At 44.7% G+C, this 19,114-nt stretch overlaps 1 protein-coding gene across 2 annotated transcripts in view; it reads right to left on the reverse strand.

Moving 5' to 3' along the window:
- The window catches only part of C8H1orf21 (chromosome 8 C1orf21 homolog), a 118,467-nt gene that overhangs the window by 27,669 nt on the left and 71,684 nt on the right, over positions 1-19,114 (reverse strand). For both annotated transcript variants that reach the window (XM_054832963.1, XM_054832964.1), the window contains exon 3: positions 18,781-18,875. In XM_054832963.1, coding sequence (XP_054688938.1) covers positions 18,781-18,875 — 95 coding nt within the window. The remainder of the gene's footprint in view (positions 1-18,780; positions 18,876-19,114) is intronic.

Consider the following 19,114-nt stretch of genomic DNA (forward strand, 5'->3'; position numbering starts at 1 on the left):
TTCTTCATCTTGGATCAGGAAAAAATTAGGAGCCAAACCTAATTCTTCAGCTTGGATCAGTCGCAGGTGTGCAGACGCCCAGTGTCCACGCCAGGATAGCTGCTGTAAGATGATGTTTTTCACCCGCCTTTCTCTCCAGCAGCAGCAATGCTCACCCATCACCCAGCGTATTTACCTACCTACAGTGAAAACGTGCCCTGAAACCTGTCTCTGATTGGAATCAGGAAGGTTCTTCGGATGACTTCAAGTCTAAATATATTGGAGGTACTGATTCTGAAAGAAATGTAAAGCAAGGGGTTTATAATATTTTGAAGGAGAAGATGAGGAGACTCTTTTTCAAGCTCATTTTGAGATCATATAACGATAAAGTTCACTACTTACACGTCCGTGCTAATCGATCAGACTGACTGAACCTGAGCTTTGACTAATACCGAAGCATTCGATAATGAAGGCGTTCAATGCTCTTCATTCTGCAGCAAGACAACTTGCTCCCAAAATTCACCCTTTGCCTTTGAAGCATGCTTCACAATCTAAGCTTGTATTTTAAAGCAAATATCCATTCTGTAGTAGTATTATTTTTAAGGAAAACCTTTACATGGGAAAAATGCTGTAAACTAACAGTACTTACCTTTTTAAAAGAACCCCACACTCATATTTATGTAAATGCCGTATTTCAGTTATATTGGTTGCAGTGACCACGAATACACCTTGATTTTTGTAAGGCTTTTGTCACCATCTCTCCTGGCATTTTCATAAACGAGTTAGGAAAATCAAGTCTGTTTTTCTAGACCTACAAGGCGAAAGCACTCTAAGATAAGCGCAAAGCTGGTTGGGAAGCCACACGGAAGGTAGTTTACAACAGCACGTTGTTAAAATGGAGGAATAAATCAAATAGGATTTCGTTGGTATCTGTCCCAGAGCTGAATTTTCATTAGGGACTTGGATGATGAATAATAATGAACTGGAGACTACTACTGCCTTCCAAAACCACAGAGACATCAAGCCAGGGAATATTCTACTTTGCAGGATTCAAAGTTATCCTGCCAATGTGGGGAGATGTACTGAAAAAGACAGATCAGTCAATCAGGGCCCAAGTGCTAGGCATTACATTCAGGCTGGAATCATCAACTGGATATAGACAAAATGGAAACACCAGCTTATGTAGCAAGAGAAGCATCATGTCGATGCACATAAAAGTCTAACGGACCGCAGAATACACGATCTTCTTCAGCTGCACACACTCTCCGAGAAGCACAAGAATGACTAGAGCTCCACAAGACATGACCATTGAGAAAACACTTCATGAACTAGTCGTTCAACCTAAAATATGATGGAAGCGAGACACAATAAACGTCTATTCTCCATACCTACAACGACCCCGACAAGCACAACGACGCACAAGTTGACCATTAATGGGGAAGTTTGAATTACGATGCTGTTAACTATTTCACCGCCCAACATTTTGATGGTGGTATTCAACTGAAGTCCTTGCTTCGCAATCCCAATATGCCTTCCCCTTCCTGACAGCTATCGATCCTACTCCTAGTCCACTCCCATGACTTTGTTCTTGACAACTTCTTTATTCACATGAGGCAACGAGCTTGAAGCAAGAGCAGAATAATTATTTGGTATCTCCCACCCCAGTGTTAAGTTCCTCTAAACTCAATTTAACACGAAGAACCCCTGGCAGCTCACAATTTGCCAGCAAGACACACCAAAGTCATAAGCAATTTCACATTCTGCTTTTGAAGACAAGCTATTAAATTCACATACTGTACTACTTTAATCAAGAATAGTTAATTAAGCTGTTCCCTTGATATGAATTTTTATCATTCTGCACCAGCCATACATCACTTTTATAGGACTCAGACTGTGGCCATGATGCATGTCTGTAATCTGTCTTTCCAAATTAATCTGTCACCATTTGTAAACTCAAAGCGGACCCAATACGTTCTGTCTCGCCAGTAACTGGGCCAAGTTTGGGGACACTGAGGACTGGAGGGCGAGCGATGCTGGAGCATCGCTTCACAAAAGGGGTTCAGCGGAAAGCCGAATTACAAATCCCTCCGTGGTTTGTCACTCAACAAGACTTTGTTCTTACTTTAGTGCTTTGTGTTTGCATGGCTTTTATTTCCTTAAGCGAACTCAGCTTTATGCTCTACGCCACTGTCCTGCCTTTCGGCTGGGACAGCGTTAATTTTCACAAGAAGCTGGGAGGGAGCACAGCCAGGACAGCCGACCCAAACTGGCCAAAGGGGTATTCCACACCGTATGGCGTCATGCTCCGTATATAAAGGGGGGAGCTGGCCGGGGAGGAGGGGTCGCTGCTCGGGGACCGGCATCGTGTTCCGGGCAGTGAGCAAACTGTGCTGTGTATCACCCGCTTTGTATACGCTTTGTATTGCTGCTGTTCCTTCCCTCTCCCTCTGCTCTCCCAGTAAACTGCCCTTACCCCAACCCACCAGTTTTACCTTTTTCTTCCCATTCTCCTCCCCATCCCACGGTGGGGGGCGGAGGAGTGAACAAGTGGCCGTGCGGTGCTCAGCTGCCGGCTGGGGCTGAACCATGACAGCCACCGTCATAAAATCAATTCAATAACTTACATTTGCATAGTAATCATCTGCATACATAATGCAGAAGTCATAAGTACAGGCCATAAAACTAGGGAGATCTGTGGCATCAGATTATTAAAAACATTAACATATGATAAGAATCTAAGTCTAAATTTATGACAAGCAAAAATCCCCAATGATTTTTTTATTACCTTACCTGAGCTCAACGACAGGCTAATGCAATGCTTTTCTAGAAAAAAATCTTCAAACACGGCAGCCATAGGAACTAGATTTGAATCTCCACAGAAGTATGATACAAAAAAAAGTGCTATCACTATTTGGCTATGTGACTTAATCGTAAGAAAAGAGCTTTATGAAGTAGAAAAGTGAACAAAATGAAAATTTGGCCAAGTTTTCCAAACAAGTGCAGGGATCCTTAACAGGGAACGCTCTGGTATTACGCTGTGAGAATCTGCTAAAATTTATCCCCAGGAAAATAAGGGGCAGAGAAGATCATAGAACCATTGACTTGTTTGGGTTGGAAGGGACCTCACAGCCCATCCAGTCCCACCCCCTGCCACGGGCAGGGACACCCTCCACCAGCCCAGGTTGCCCAAAGCCCCATCCAACCTGGCCTTGAACACTGCCAGGGAGCCAGGGGCAGCCACAGCTTCTCTGGGCAACCTGTGCCAGGGCCTCACCACCCTCACAGGGAAGAATTTCTGCCTCACATCTCATCCAGATCTCCCCTCCTGCAGCTTCAGGCCATTCCCCTTGTCCTGTCACTTGGAGATGGAGAGAAGATGTGTCAACTCATCAAGCCTTCTGTGACTCTACACCATCAAGTCAAACCAAGGCTTCCATATACCCATTTGACCATTTTTATTTAGATTTTCTGAAAGGCGAACCGATGAGGTTGATGTGAACTGGCTGTTTTCACACCCTCACAATTTCACGGGCAATTTTAAGGAAATAAAACCAAAGGAGGTGGCTTAACATGGGACTACCGGATCCCCATTTCCATCAAGACTCCCCTGAGCTGGCCCTGGAAAAGCCCCTGTCTATGGAGACCAAAGGAGAAGCACGTCAGGGAACTTAGTTAGGTCACTCGTTTTTTAAACGAAGATAGGAAAATAATCTATGGTGTGTTTTATTTAAGTGAAAAATCAAGTACAGCCAGAAGAACAGCTTTCCAAACACAACCAAGCCCACGAGGAATATGCAAGTCCACTCAATGAGCCTTTGAATTGGCTGGTAGCGCTTGGACCTTTTATGTGTTTTTCCCATTTAACAGTTAGATTTGTTTAGATAAACTCATAAATATGGTTATTTACATAGCAAGATAGAACGGTGTATTTAGGGATTTTAAGTAGAGGGAAATTCTTTCATGTTAATCGTGAAAGGAAAGCATGCCAAACTTTAACGAAAGAAACATGTTATAACACCGAGAAACTTTTATAATTAATCCTTGCCTTAGATCATCTCAGAAAGAGTTATGAGTCTAATTAACATCAGTTGAGAAATTGCTCATGTTTCTGAAATCCCTGAAACTAGACACTGGGTAACAGACAATCTGTATCCTTTCTACCCCATGACCAATTTATGGCTAAGCCCTGACTCATCGTATTAAGTCCGAAAATATTTCTCAGCATTAGCGATAGCTCTTTGCAGGCACAGGCGAACAAATGGACATCATCAGAGAGGAAAAAAAATATAAATAAATCCCCTCCAAACTCCATTTCTTTACAGCGATGATGAAGACAATCCATTGCTAATATTTTTTTTTTTTTTGGGGGGGGGGGAGGCTTTTTTACAAGAGCACCAGGCTATTCTTAGAAGAATGACATGGTGTGCAGGCTGCAGCTAGCAAAGGCTTGGCCGGCGGCCAGCCCCGGCTGGGTTCGCTGCAAGGCTGAGCAATGCCTTTAGCTCAGTAAAAAGATTTCTGCTGGCTTTTCTTTTTTTTTTTTTTTTTAAAAAAAAAAAGGATGCAGAAAAGTCAATACACAACCTGCTAAGAACAAGCTGTACTTTGGAAAGACATGCCACCGTCTCCTCGCATCTGCCGTCACCGCTTCCACAGCGCTGCCGAAGTCCGGTTTCGCTGCTGAATGTTTTCCCCAGGAAGGAAACGAGTGTAAACACTGCTTCGGAGACAGCGTTCCCATGCGGATGTTCATCTTTGGAAAAGCTGGGCAGGACGGAGTGGCTTAGGGAGCCGGGAGATCTCCAGAAGCAACAAATCCTACAAACATACAAGCTGCTAAACTTGTGCGTCCAGCCAAGCCCTTATAAAGCATAAAGCACGTTTTGACCTCGACTCACTCTTCGAGACGACGAAGCAACCTGAAGCCAGTGATTTCAGAGCCCCGCCAGTCACCTGGACGGCCTGAGGAGTGCCTGCCTTTAGCACAGGTATGCTCGCTAAGGCACCGCTTCCCTACGCGCCCTCCGAGTCAGAGTGGGTGACCTGGCAAACCCGCAGCGTTTCACCGACAGGTCTACGATGGTACCGCCATCTCTCCGAGCCCGAAATCGTCCCCTGGTTTCCACCACGCCTGACAGTCAAACCCCTCTCCTTTCTCTCTCCTTTCTCCGAATGGCTAAAGAAAAGCAGAAAATGAAGGGAAAAGGGCAGCCGGACAGCGTGCTGCCTCCCGCTCCCATCCAAATCATCCCCTTGCACCGCGGAGTCTGACGTCCAGCTATCGGGGGAAAAGGACGGCAGTCCGTCCCGCTCTGCTGCGTACCTGCCTTTACCCTCTCCAGTGCCTGCCTTTCGTTGTAAAGCTTGGCCTTTGGAAACTTACCCCCAGGTCGCTCCCTCGGAACTACATGGATTTTGGAATAAAAGGGCTGATTTGGATGAAATTTTGGGGAAGAACTGGTAATACAGGAGCCCCTTTTTGCTGTTTTTGCAGGCACAGCAGCCGCTTCTGATTCCCAACTCCTGCCTTCAGGTGCTGCTGTAATACAAACTACATTTAAATATACACACACACGCACAAATATAATATTATTACCTTATTAAAAAGCATCGGGTTTGTGTTCCCATGCACGGACTATCCGGCAGCTTATTTATTTTATTTAAAGCCGCCCGTCTTTGATGCTATCCCGTGGAAAGATTACACAGGAGATAAAGCAGCAAGCAGAAGTACGCAGCCAGCGCGGTTCGCGCAGATCAAGTGTGGGAGATGAAAGCGGAGCGCCGGAGAGCTGCGTTTGAACTCAAATAGTTTTTCTTGCGGGAGCAAGGAGCAAACAATTTCAAGCCAAAAAGAAAGGTTTTCTTCCCGAGGAGAACAAACACGAGACTGTTTGGTAAGCTGCGTATTGGCTTAGTTCAGTATTACTTTGCTATCTGTGTAAGCTAGTACTTCACATTAAAAATATTCACGTAATACAGGAGATTGAGTTTATAACGTACCTACATGTAATTCCAAACTGCATCGTCCTCCGTACGCACAAGAGCCTGAATTATCTGCCCTGCATTTTCGTAGTAGCAAAGTGCTTGTTTTTACAAGCATAAATTTATTTTCATAGGTTTTTTTTTCCTTCCTTTTTCTTTTTACTTAAATAAAACCCTGAACCCTTGAAGGTTATAGTCTTATATTGATTCCCCTTCTCCCAATCCAATTTTCTCCTCCTCTTTCCACCAGTTGAAATGCAGAAATCCCTCCCAACACACGCGCTTGAGTCTCTCAGCTGTCTCAGCTCTCCGCAAAAGCGAAGGGCAACAACCAAAGCCGTCAAAATGCAAAACTATAGTGAAAAAAAAAAAAATCAAAATCAAGTTGAGCCCCTTCCAGCCCAGGTCTAAGCACATATAGTACAGGTAGAGAGATACGCTCATCATTTTATCCTTAGAGGCGGCGGAAGCATTTGTAGTTCAGCTGGCGGCAGATACGCGATACACGGAATTTCACATCGACTGGCCGGAGCTGGGGCTTCCTGCCACAGAGCTGACTGATGCAAACCCCGAACCTTCACACGGTCCCAACTCCAGCCGCCATCCCTCTATTTAAAACGGGACCGTAAGCTGCCACCTTAGACTTTGTAAGGTTAGATATTGTTTATGCTGACTCTATTTGGTACGTGCTCCAGGCATCTTATAGAAATAAATAAATGAATAAATGAAAATGCTTCTCATTTAGAAAAAGGAAAAAAAAAAATAATCCTCCAATTTCACTTAATATCCCTAAAACCTCCTGAAAACATTACATTTATATCCCTCCCTTTCCCCTATCACGCTTCTAGTTTCTTTTTCCAGGGGGTTTGTACAGGGCACCAGCAACGTTTCAAGAACACCGGGAACGTCACCGGTCTCCCCTATCCGTGTGTGTCGGTGAGAGGACCCTGCTTTCATCCCCCACCAGGAAGACATCTCCCCCCCTTGGCTCACTCGCCTCCTCCCTGCGGATCACCCTGCGGCTCCCCACCGCCCTGCAGACCTCGGCAGTGGCCGCCGCGGCCCCAGCAACCCCCCTTGCCATGGTGGGCCGACGTAGGCTGAGGAACGCTGTTACCTTCCCAAGGGTCCCGAAACGTGCGGCAGCAGGAGAGCAAACGGGGGAGCGCCTTCTGAGTTCACGCCAGGTCTCGCGGAGACCTGGATTTGCCAAGTTGGTCACCCTGAGCATGCAGTAATTAAGGCTAAAGAGCTCAACGAGCCTGTTAATACAACTAATGAGCTTCCCCGACAGCCGCCTCCAGTTCTCTTTCCCTTTCTCTAGAGAAGGCATCATTAAATCAGGATGTCTTCTGCCCGCGTGTGGCCTTCGCTGCCGCACTGTCCCGGCACGACTAAGCTGATAAAATGCCCGGGCAGCCCAGCCCCTGCAGAGACCCCTCATTTTCCTAAAAGAGCTAAAAACCACCACCAACAAAATCCACTTAAAAATGTCCACTGCGGTTCCAAATAATTTCATGCAAAATACCATCATTTTCTCCACGGTGCATTTTAAATATTTACCAATTTCGTTCACATATTGCGATGATGCGCAATCAAAATATCAAGCAAGCAAACGCAAACCAACTGCTCCAGCGGTGAAAAATGTTCCTGCGCAATAACGGTGTGAGCGTACAATTGCCTAACGGGTGGAAAACCCAACCAAAGCAGCGACTGTTGAAACAGGAAAATAAGATTTCATGCTCATTCAGTACAACAGATATTGTCTTTTTGTAAATTAGTTAAATCATTAGTGCTCTCCTGCTACAGCTTTTACTCCTGCAAGTACTCCTCACTCTTGGATCTTCTGCTGTACATTGCTTCTAAAAGTATTTTTTTACATTTCTTACTAAATAATCAAGAGGAAGGGGGAAAAAAACACACTAAAAATAATTTAGGTGGTGAAGAAAGTCTTATATGGATTGGACAGTGGAAACATTTGCATAATTTATGTAAAAATGGGGGCAAAATGCAAACATTTCAAAACGATAATGATGCAAAATGGATTGGGAGCTTCTAGTTTTCCAATCCTGTAACACGGGAGCAACGGGGCTTTTAACAGAAAAGCAGCAAATTCAAAACTGAACACGCTCATTTGACAAAAAATAAGTTAGAAAACTCTGTTTTTCCAAGTAACGACAAATCTAGACTATGCAATGTGCTGCCACCACGTGTTGTTCGTGGCGAAAGCGCAGCCCTGCCTGTTGAAATGCTCTGCACCGGTACGGCCAACAAGAGCATCCAGTGGTACAGAGCGAGGCACCGAGCCACGGGAACAGACCCGTCTCCCACGGGAGAACGCTGGGCGAGACCTCGGCAATCCCTGCGGGATTAAGCTGGGAGAGATCGCGTACAAATCACCAGCCCCCTCACAAAACACCTGGAAAGAAACGCTACGAATAAGCTCCCACCCACGTCAGAAAAGCCACATCAAAATTGTTTTTAGAGCTGATGAGCACCCTCAGCTACCACGACGTGGGTTGAACGCCGAGTAAAATGTTGGCCGGTGGTACGCTACCTCTGCTGAAGGAAACCCTGGTGCTTTCCTACACGTCTGTGATGGGGTGCCCCGCTGCCGATGGGAAAGATGCCTCTCCTCAACCAGGGCGAGCTGAGAAGTTCAGGGTTGCAGAGAGCCCTCTGAACCTCTTCTCACCTCTCCGTGTAGTGCTTCCGCTCCTTTCCTCCTTTTCTGCCCAGCTTTCATGCTTTTCCCTTCCTCCTTTACCCCTCCAACCTCTTCCTAGGCTGGTCATTTAACTCCGGCTTGCTTTTAGCAGCCGCTAACGCAGATTTGTCTTTGGGCTGCACTCACCCTAGCAGTTCTTCTGGCCACAGAGGATGCCACCTTTCTTGCCTGTCACTCAAGAAGATGCATTAAATTCCACCCGAGAGAGACATACAGCACGGACGCTGAGGTCTACTTTGCACTAGAGAGCTGTCAAGTGTCATCTGTTTCACTGTGTTTGAGATCAAACCAGCTGTCACCAACCTCAGAAGACAGCATGAGAAATCTCTTCCCTAAACACATGACAAATCCCAGCTTTTTATAACGGTCAGTTCTCATCTTTACATTTGATGTCCGAATCTATATGAAGCCACTCTATTTCAGAGCGAGCAACCTGAGCTACCAGGAACCACTTTAAAGATGCAATTCTCTACACCCAGGCCAGGGAATCAAAGTGTTGGCCTTGGTCAAAGAAGGAGGACAGAAGGAGAGAAGGAAGGGTCTGTCACAGGACCCCAGCCACTGCAGAGCATTAAATCCTGAGAACTGGGTGCTGGAGATCTTTTACGTACAGCAGACAACAGTTCATTTGACTGACTTCAAGTTCACCTCTTTTAACTTGTCTTTAAAGACATTAGTTAGGGAAGGTTACAAAAAACCCCACTTTTTCCACTGAAAAAAATAGCCATGCTATCAGCGAGTTACAACAAAGATGCACTGACGGGAAGAAGGATGTGCCTGAAACCAACGCTGACTGTCCCACCCTCAAAGGGAACCACCTCAGCTTCAATAAATCAAAATTAATAAATTCAGTATTGGTTTGGGGTCTAAAATGGCACATCCCATCTCTCAGCACCTTGAAATTTTCTGTTCCCGGTGCAATACTGTATTCAAACTAAACCTGAGAGATCGTTAAGGCTGCATGGTTAAATATCTAATGAAATATCTACGGATAAATTTGCTTATCATCTCCGTGTACTTAAATACTCCGCAGTTAGCATCTCACCAGGTACGTAAATCCTGGCCCTTACATTTTCTCCACTACCGCCTCAACTGAAGGAGAATCCTACGGCTGAAACGAAACCGTGAGCAAACCCATCCAATATCGCCTCTAATTCCACCTGAGCAGATGAGAGGATGAACTCGTATCTCACCGCCACCAAGGCAGGAGGACAGGAGGCCACAGGGGCCAGTGGTACTCCCACCCCGGGACTCTGGGGCTAGCGGTCAGCGCAGCTGCCTGGATACGCCAGCCTTATTCTTTCGATATACTTTTTGATGATTTTAGGTATTTCTGTGTGTTCATTTCTGCCTGTATCTTGTCTTAGCCTCTCTTCCAAACCCGCAGAATTAATAATTAAGACTGAAAAGCAAGTACCAAAACAGAGGACAGAGAGCTTCTATTGCTGACAGCTTTCAAAATCTCATTGCTCATCTTTCTTAAAGCCTCAGTTCCTCAAGTTTGGAGACGCTCAAGCTCTTAAAAATAATAATAATAAAGAAGCTCATCTCTAACAAAAAAAAAAGAGAGAGGGGAAAAAAGGGTTCCCAGTCCTCACAACAATGGAAGAAACACTTAAAGACTTCCAGAGCTTTACATATAATGTTTTTAAACAATATATTTTATATATAATCTATATACTTTGGTAAGCTGACTCATTTTCAAATGGCTGATGTTGGCAGCACAGCAACTCGGGCTGGTTTCCCACCAAGCACGCAACAAACTATTGCAGGGAGTAGCATACGTTTCCGTACCTCCTCCTGGGGAGCAGGAGCGAAAGTTGCACGTCCAGAACATAGACACAACGCCCCTGGCCTTGACAACTTCAAGCACAAGGACGATGATAGCAAGAGGACTCCGGAAATGCCCACAAGCTCGTGGTTGCCAGCGGGCCAGAACACTTGGGGCTCCGGAGAGATGTCACCATGCCCATCCGCCTGCCACTGCCACTGCTCACCGCAGCAGCATCCAGCTTGGGCTTCAGATGCTGGCATCTACAGACCCTGGACGACGTGGTCCGGACAAGTCCGGCACGTTTGAGCCAACGAGCAGCAAGTTTTGCAGGTTAGGTCCTAGGCAGGACTGCTGAGACAAAGGACTTCCTTGGCAAAGGTGATGTTCAACCAGTGCCTGGCGGTGAAGGGAGGGCAGCTCGGCTGGACCCCGAACGGAGCGATGCAGCTTAGATTGGCGGAGGATTTCAAAACCAGCAGCATCGTTCGCTCCCAACGAACAACCTTGCCTTCGCTGCCGACTCCTCTGTTTCACCAACAGCTCCACATCCATCCTCCTCCTCAACAGCATCTGCTTCCCAGAGAGGGGGAAAGAAGCCCCGAGCAGAAACCCCCCATTGAAAAGATACGGGTGCGGAGAAAACGCAATGTGCATGGAAAATGATCTGCTTCCACAAGCGACGGGAGCATCTCTGCAGGTTTTGCAAGAATCCTTCACACCAACGATGTAAGCTGGTCCTGAAAACTTGCTCCTGCCAGCTGCCCAAGGCTCTTGGGCGTTAAACCTTCGCTACTATTTTTTTCCCCTAACAAACACTAGCAAGACTGCAATTACATGTTGCTTCTGGACACTGTCATTTTAATATGCTTAGGAAGAAATATCTTTTTTTTTTTTTAAGTTGCCTACTTTAAAAACACATCCATCGAGAACCTCATAAATTATTATTTATGTATTATTTGGCCCCTCACTAGAGCACTATGCAGATTTACTCAGCGAAGGGTGAGGACAGAAACAAGGACTAGTCTGAAGAAATGCATCAGACGCACAATTACCTTTTATGTTATTTTCTGACTTGCTAAAAATATTTATTAATAGTATCCACTTATTTTCTAGACTTTCAAAAATTAAATACTACAGGAAAAATTAAATACTACAGGAAAAATTAATACTTCTTCCCCCAAAACTATTTTTAATGGAATCCAGAAGAAAAAGAATATTAATACTCAGTACAATCACTTACTTTGATGTCTATATAATATGCAGTGACCCGTAAGTGGAATGAGCTAAAACTGTCATAAATTCATTATGAGAAACCATTCTTTGAAGAATATCACTGCAAATTTGAAAAGAAATGGGCAATATGGAAATAAGCTAATTGTACGGTGTTTAAAATAACTGGCTCTAGTAACAATATCCTTTCCGTGCACTTCTATTTCAGCTCCAAAAAAACATTGGAGAGGCTGGTTTATGAAAATGGAAATGTTGTAATTACTTGGTACTGATAGTGACAGGGCAGCATTCATTTAGGATCTCAGGCTTTGGAAAAAAAAAAATAAAAAAAAATCCAAAGGGCAATTTTAGATTTTTAATTTCCCTGGGAAATATAAAAGGGAACCTGGGAGTACGTGCAGCATCAAATGCACCGATCCAGACCCTACCGACAAAGACGGGAGGAAGATACACCCAACAACCAACCACATATTCCCAGGGGAATTTCTTTGGCATTATCTACTAAAAGTAAAAAGCAAAATTCCTCTTCAGCGAGCGGGGCACATCACTTGCTTTGCCTGCTCTGTCCCGGCGCTGCTCGGGGTGGCTCTGCCTGGAGGAAAGGACGTTTCTGCCCGTGCAGCTGCCCGGGGCAGGGAGGTTCACGGGCACCCCAGCCTGCTCACGGGGCGCGGGATGCTGCCTCCTTTGTCCTAACATGAACCCTACCACCTCGGGCAGAAAGGAGCTTGATATTACGCTCGTCACTCCTTCATTTAGTTACTTTTAAATTTTAATCCCTGGCTTTCATTTCCTTACTTATTCCAGAGCTGCATTTTGTAGCGTCAGCTTTTGTTCTGTGGTTTATTTCTTGAATTCGAGCGAGGAGCAGTCCAGATGGGGAGCATCTCTGCGCTGGTCTGCGAGGAGCCTGTGGGACCTGTTTCCCCAGACCTCCCTTGGGGCTCCAGGATTTGGCTGATGCAGCATCTAGGCAAAGTGGATCCTTCTCCTTGTGGGAAAACGTGTGGGGGAGTAGCCTTGCTCCGCAGCCCTCAACTTCTCCGCTCTCTTTTCCAGCTCTCGCCACTACGGGAGACGCAACGGGCGGGCAGCGTAGCAACCCCTGCACAATATCAAGTCTGCGTGTGCATCTAGAGATGCTCACTTTGTCCTTTTATTATTTTTATGCCCCAGGAACCAAAGAAAAAGGGTGTCTCAATTTTTTTTTTCCCTCCCAGCACGACCCAAGCGGTATTTTTCACTGTGTTTTGGGGATTTTTCCTCCATGCCTGGATTCCAACACAAGAGCCAACATAACCTTCAAGCGTTTTGTTGAGCTGAGACTCTACATTTGAAAATAGGAGAATGGAAAAGAGGGCAGCAAGGGGCAGAGAAATTAATAGCCTCTCCTTTACAGAGAGAAAATATCTAGATATCCACCCTTGATGATGGAATCATCCCAACACTCATACCTGGAGCTGACACCGTGCCAGCAGCGGGACAGGGTCACCTGGCTGCTGCTGCACATACAGAACCGAAAGCAAACGAGGGGTCCACGCAGGATTTAACACGCCAAAACTCTTCAGGGCAGACAAAACCCAGGAAAACCTCTGCTCGCTAAGGGCTTGAGGGCTGTCGGTCTTGGGCATTCCTGGTTTCTTTCCCCTTATAAGCAGAGCACGAGCAAGTTCTATCCTGAAATCGCGTGTTTCGAAACACGCTATCATTGCAAAAGGGTTTAAAATAAATTATTAGGAAACTCAGCCTGAAAGCTTAGGACCGCAGTACACATTAATAGGATCCTAAGTTTTTACAAAGCTCTTCACCAACGTACTACAAGAGTGCCGTGACAGTTACGCATTTAAAACACAGCGATTCGAAGCTTATCTAGCAATAGTAAGCAGCAGTGGCTTTAAACACTTTAAAGTACCAAATTAATTGTATTCCCATGCTTAAATTTGCACTTGTGGTATTTTGCATATGTAGAAAGGAAAACACCACAACCCCTCCCAATAAATTTATCCCCAGAGACTGGTGGCAAGCTTATTTCTTTTAGCTAGCTTATTTGGTTTGGGTTTTGGTTTTTTTTAGTGCCTAGATTGGGCAACTTGGCAATAGAATTAAGAAGGTATTTTCCTAAATCGATATGGAATTCAGATACATGCCAATATCATCACTGCACGTCACAAAACGTTTATCATCGATGCATCTATAGAACATATTGCGCATACCTATTTAAAGAATTATATTATACACAGTAGCTTCCCTTTCACATATTATGTTTTATAGAGTTATTACAGTTGTTTCAGTCCTCATTTTCTGCTAGGCTTTTCACTTCACACACTTCACCTATCAGATACCACTGTCTTACTCTTAACATATCGCTGCAGAAATTGATAACTGGTGTTGAATACAGAGCTACGGACACCGCGGTTTTGCAATCCTACGTATTACGGAGCCGAATGATAAATGGAGAACAGCAGCCGGGCTGAGAAGCTCGAGACGTCGCTAGGAAATAACAGCACACGCAAGGCTGACAAAAATTACATTTGGAGGTAAGCGGAGTGGAAATTTATACTTATTGGGGGGAAAAAAAAAGGCAAAACGTTGTTCGTGTTATTAAAGGCGGAGTGAGAGATAGCAAGAGCAATGGAGAAAAGCAATTTTCTTTCAACTCCAGCAGGAATTCATCTCAAGCTCTAACATGCAATTTCACTATGGAGCTGCAGGACGAAACAGAAGATTATGCCCAATTGTTTTGAGGGTTTGGATAGCAAAGCATAAAAATCCCAGGAAGTAGCCTTGTGTGTCAATGCAGAGCAGAAAAAGATTTCTATTAGGAAAAGTTACAAAAACGTCCAAAAACTGTAATAAATATCAAACTAACTACCTACCACACGCAAAAAAGTAGCGTTAGGTATTTGATATTTTCAGAGGTACCTCTACAATTACAAACCGTCTCGGAGGAAAACTGATCCAGCTCATCAAAAGTTTGCCAACGCGACGCTAAGCCGCGTGAACACGCCACACCTTCTTATTTTACCTTTTCTGGCAATAAAATTTGACAATGGAAAGCCATTAGTGCTGTGAGAGTACGGAAGGGAGGACAATTGAATTTGTCCTCGTTTGAATGTTAAATAGGCTGCTGTGATTGTGCTCTGTATATTTAATGTCGTGGTGTAGAGCTAAACAGTGAGCCCTTTCCAAACGACAAATTAATAGATCTTTAGAAACGGGAAAATGTGTTATTTGTTTCAGTCATACCTGCTCACAGCAGGTACGTTTTGGAATAGATTTAGCCTTTTAAAGTATTAATACTTCCTGATTGTCAGCATTTTAGCTTTCCAAAGTAACAAAACCAGTTACATGATATGCAATTAGCCATGATTAGCTTTTGCTATATTTATGGCCAAAAAACCCCATCCAGATCCTCTGAGTGGTAAACTCAAAGTTGGTAAAACTCTGTTTTGAAGAACGCTTATCATAAACTCCTTAAACACTGCCCAGCACTGAATCAACAAGCCATAGTCCCCCCAAAAAAAGATGGGGAAACGCAGGAGAGCTCACGGGCTACGGAGCCAGGGAGAGGTTCGGTTCGGTTTTAACGCACGGGCGTCCATCACCTCACTCCGTACGTCACCACCAAGCTGCGTGTGCAGACAGCATCGTCTCGGCTGTGCTGAGCCGACAACCCTGCCGGACCCCAATGCGCCCCGGGCAAAGCCATCCCGCCTGTCCAGGACCCCGATAAACCAGCGCAGCCAGGCCTTCTGCTTCTTCAGCTCTGTGAGTACCACCACACTCATGAGCTTCTACGCACAACCACATCTGGTTTGAAAATTAGCACAATTTCCATGGTTTTTTATATATATATTCCAACAGTTGTGATTAAAAAACATAGATAGTCTTGAAAACCAGTATAAATTACTTCTTTCTTTCATCTACCTACTAGTTCTTTACAGACCTGACTCAAACGTCCCTGGTTTAGCGGAGCAGCTATTAAAGCGCGCGGTGCGGATTGCCAGCATGCAGCGTAACCCCAGGTCTCCAGCACCTCATCCTGCTACGTCCCATTCCCATCGGCAGGCTACGAGGACGCGTCACTGTCAGCTCAAGGTTCTCCCCACCAAGGGCAACATGACTGGCCTGATTCTGAGGATGGAGGTGCCTGGGAAGGTGACGGGAGCCGGAGGTACCAGGACTGAAACCAGGACCAGAGAGATCCCAGCAGCAAGCGGAGAAACGCAGAAACAACCTGGGTAAAGAAGTGAATCGGGCCGATGGATACGAAGGAACATCAGGAAAATAATAAGTGACTTTGACAGTCTGAAACAAGCCTGGCTTTTTTATCCTATTTTTCTTTTTTTTTTCTCCCCGTTGAGCCTATGTTTTAATTCAAGGAGCCCTTCGATTCTGCCAGAAAACATCTTCACATGGAGCATCTTCTGTTTCACCTGGCATGCAGCCCCAGCACAGCCGTTCCCGTTGTCAATACATCTGAGGAGCCGTTCTGCTTTACGATGTCAGCCTTGCTCAAGCTTTGAGCCCTGCTTAAGCCTTAGGTTGAAGCTGAGAAGATGGTGATTCACTGACAGAGCCTCCTCTCTCCCAGGGATACCCACGCTCGTACCAGCCCAGCTCCGGTTCTCTCCTTAAACAGAGTGAAAGCCTGGGACCCCGACGCACAGCACCCCAGTACAAAATGACAATTTGCCTGGTGTCTGCCATGCCCTCCTGCTCTCTTCATCTACCTTTTTTTTTTTTTCCCCCCTGACTCAGAAATATTGCAACACCAAAGGCAGAGATGGCACCACATCAAAGAGCCTAAGTTATAAGGGAAGCGGTTTTATTTTCACTTGAGCTTTTTTTTTTTTTTAAGTGAGACCTCAAAATACCTTAAAAAAGTAACAGCTATGATAATGGGACTGAAAAATTCCATGGCATCTGAATAACGTAATTCAAGCCCAAGTATCAGGGGATAAGATAACCCACACCGCAGCAGTTCCCAGGGAACTGACTCTAATGACATTCAGATTATACATCTCATCCGGGCCGCGTTTCTGAAGGAGATGTGAATTAGCAGCCCTGTAACAATAAAGAAATGTGGGATTAAGAAACAAGAGAGGAGGGAAAAGGGCCGGTCGATTCTCCCACCGCCTTTTCTTGTTCCTAAAATTTCTGTTGCCTGGAAATGGCTGATGAGAAGATGGGATTATGTAAGCGCTTGCCAACTTTTCACACGTTAAGAAAACTAAAGCCTGAGTGATGGGTAGCTTAACCCATCCTCTAAGCAGTGAACTAAAACATGTTTACTAAGGAGAACTGGAACAGTGAAACCCCTTTAAAAAAAAACAGGAGTGACGAGGACTTGACAATTCCCAGGATTAAAAAGCTGCATACATTACAGACAATGTAATCTCCTTATAGTAAGATGAGGAAAAGGAAAATAAAGCCTTTTTGGTGTGCAAGATGGGTTTTTTCTTTTAAAGTATATATATCCTGTCTGATTGAAGACTTTCTTGGGTTATTGTCTTTTTTTTTTCTTTTTTCTTCTTTTTTTCCTGAACTCTTCCTCGTCACCACTCAAGTGGCACGTTACCTTCTGCAAATACTAATTTAAATACAGCTGAAGGCTAGTTTAAAATTTAACCTGCTAGACTTTTTCCATTTTTTATCAAAAAAAAAAAAAATTCTGAGGATTGCGCTCGTTTTTCCTTTTTCTCTGCTTACCAACAAAGCCCTGGGGTCTCTAAAACGAGCGAAAAATTCTTGCAGTCAGGTTTCTTCCAGTTCAAACAAACGTGCTTACGTTGGCACTAACGCTGAATGCGCTGCGGCTGCTGCTAGAAAAGGTGATGTTCTCAGCAATGTTTCCGAGACCCTAAAAACCCTCAAAATCCTGCTGCAAGCTGAAGCTGCACCGTCCACGGGAGCATCAGCAATGCAAAATTGCAGGCGGCAATTACCCAGTGTGGAGACCGAAGCAGAAATTGTGTTGCGTGCTGCTCAACCGCCGCTCGAGCGACGAGGTTAGGACAGCAAAATAAGCTCTGTTATTTACTACAGCGAGGCACGTGTAGCTGTGTAATGCAAGTACGAGCGCCTAGAAGAGGGAATATAAAGTATCCAGGTTGCCTGGAGCTCTCTTACATCTTCAGGAAAAGAAAAAAATGCCAAAAAGTGGATTTTTGTACAGCTGCCCAGTGATGGCAACAGGCAGATCCTCAGCTGGTGATAATAGTTACAGTTCCACTGAAATCTGCTGCTCATGTTCCCCCTTTGCTCTTACTGATGGAGGGGAAAAAAAACCCCCCAATCCTACACGGAAAAAAGCTGTAATGAATGAGTGGAACCAGATGTGAAATTTCGCACCCAGCTATTGTAATTGTGGGATGTCTTCAAAAAGTTAAACTGGGCAAAGCCCCAGTCAGCCAATTACAAAATCAACATTCCTTCAGCTTTAGAAGAGAAGAAACGACTTCTCAGAAACGCCAGAAGTGACTCAACCGTGATTTTTAAGCCGCTTCAACAGTATCCTAGTTATTTCACGTAGTACTAAGAGTTTACCTGTGATTTCCTTCCCGTAAGTGGAACTACGAGCCGGCAAGGTGCTCAAATCAGGGAAAAAGAAACACACACAAACCGATTCTTCTGACTTCTGTGTTATGAACATATTGCTTTTGCTATTCCGAAGTGCCTTCCCTGTGAATTGTAAAATATGTAAAACCAGGAAGCACAGAGCAAATAATATCTACATAAGTAGGTCATTTTCTTAATGGCAGCGCACTGCCGGTTTACTACAACTCGTTTGCAATACAGACCAATACATTTCCAAGCGCGTATATTCAGATCTGCAAAGGAGGTGAGCGAGTATAGCCGTGGAAGCAGTCGCTCCAAGATTAAGTAGAGCCTAATTCAGAAAGACAAGCAGGAAAAAGTCATATTTTGCACTTTCTATGCCAGCTTCGCAGAGAGTTATGACATTTTTCAAGAAAATCCTCTTGCCGCGTATAAGCTGTAGTTTGAATGTGCTGCACGTTGCATATTTCATTACAAAAGCAGAGCCACGTTATTTCATTAGATAAGCGATAAGTTCAATCCTTACCAAGTTTTCTTGGTTCCTGGCTGCTATTTTCTGATCATCTTCTCCCCCATTTTTCATGTATTTGACCTCTTCCACTGGTTTGATCCTATACTCATCTGAGCACCAAGAAAAAAAAAAAAAAGAAAAAAAATTTTGAACCAGTGTAGTTCAGCAGCTGGGGAAAAAAAAAAACCAAGCTAAGACCAAAACAGCTGACTAGAAAAGACCCTAATTAAGCAAAGCATCTAAAAATTACATGTATATAGTTTCAAAGGCTCAAATGTGACTGATACCAAAGAAGTTTTTCCTGATGGAAGCATCAATAAGAATTTCCAGTTCTGGCTTCCAGAAATCG

Source organism: Grus americana, chromosome 8, assembly GCF_028858705.1.
Source record: "Grus americana isolate bGruAme1 chromosome 8, bGruAme1.mat, whole genome shotgun sequence".
In the NCBI taxonomy this organism is placed as follows: domain Eukaryota; kingdom Metazoa; phylum Chordata; class Aves; order Gruiformes; family Gruidae; genus Grus; species Grus americana.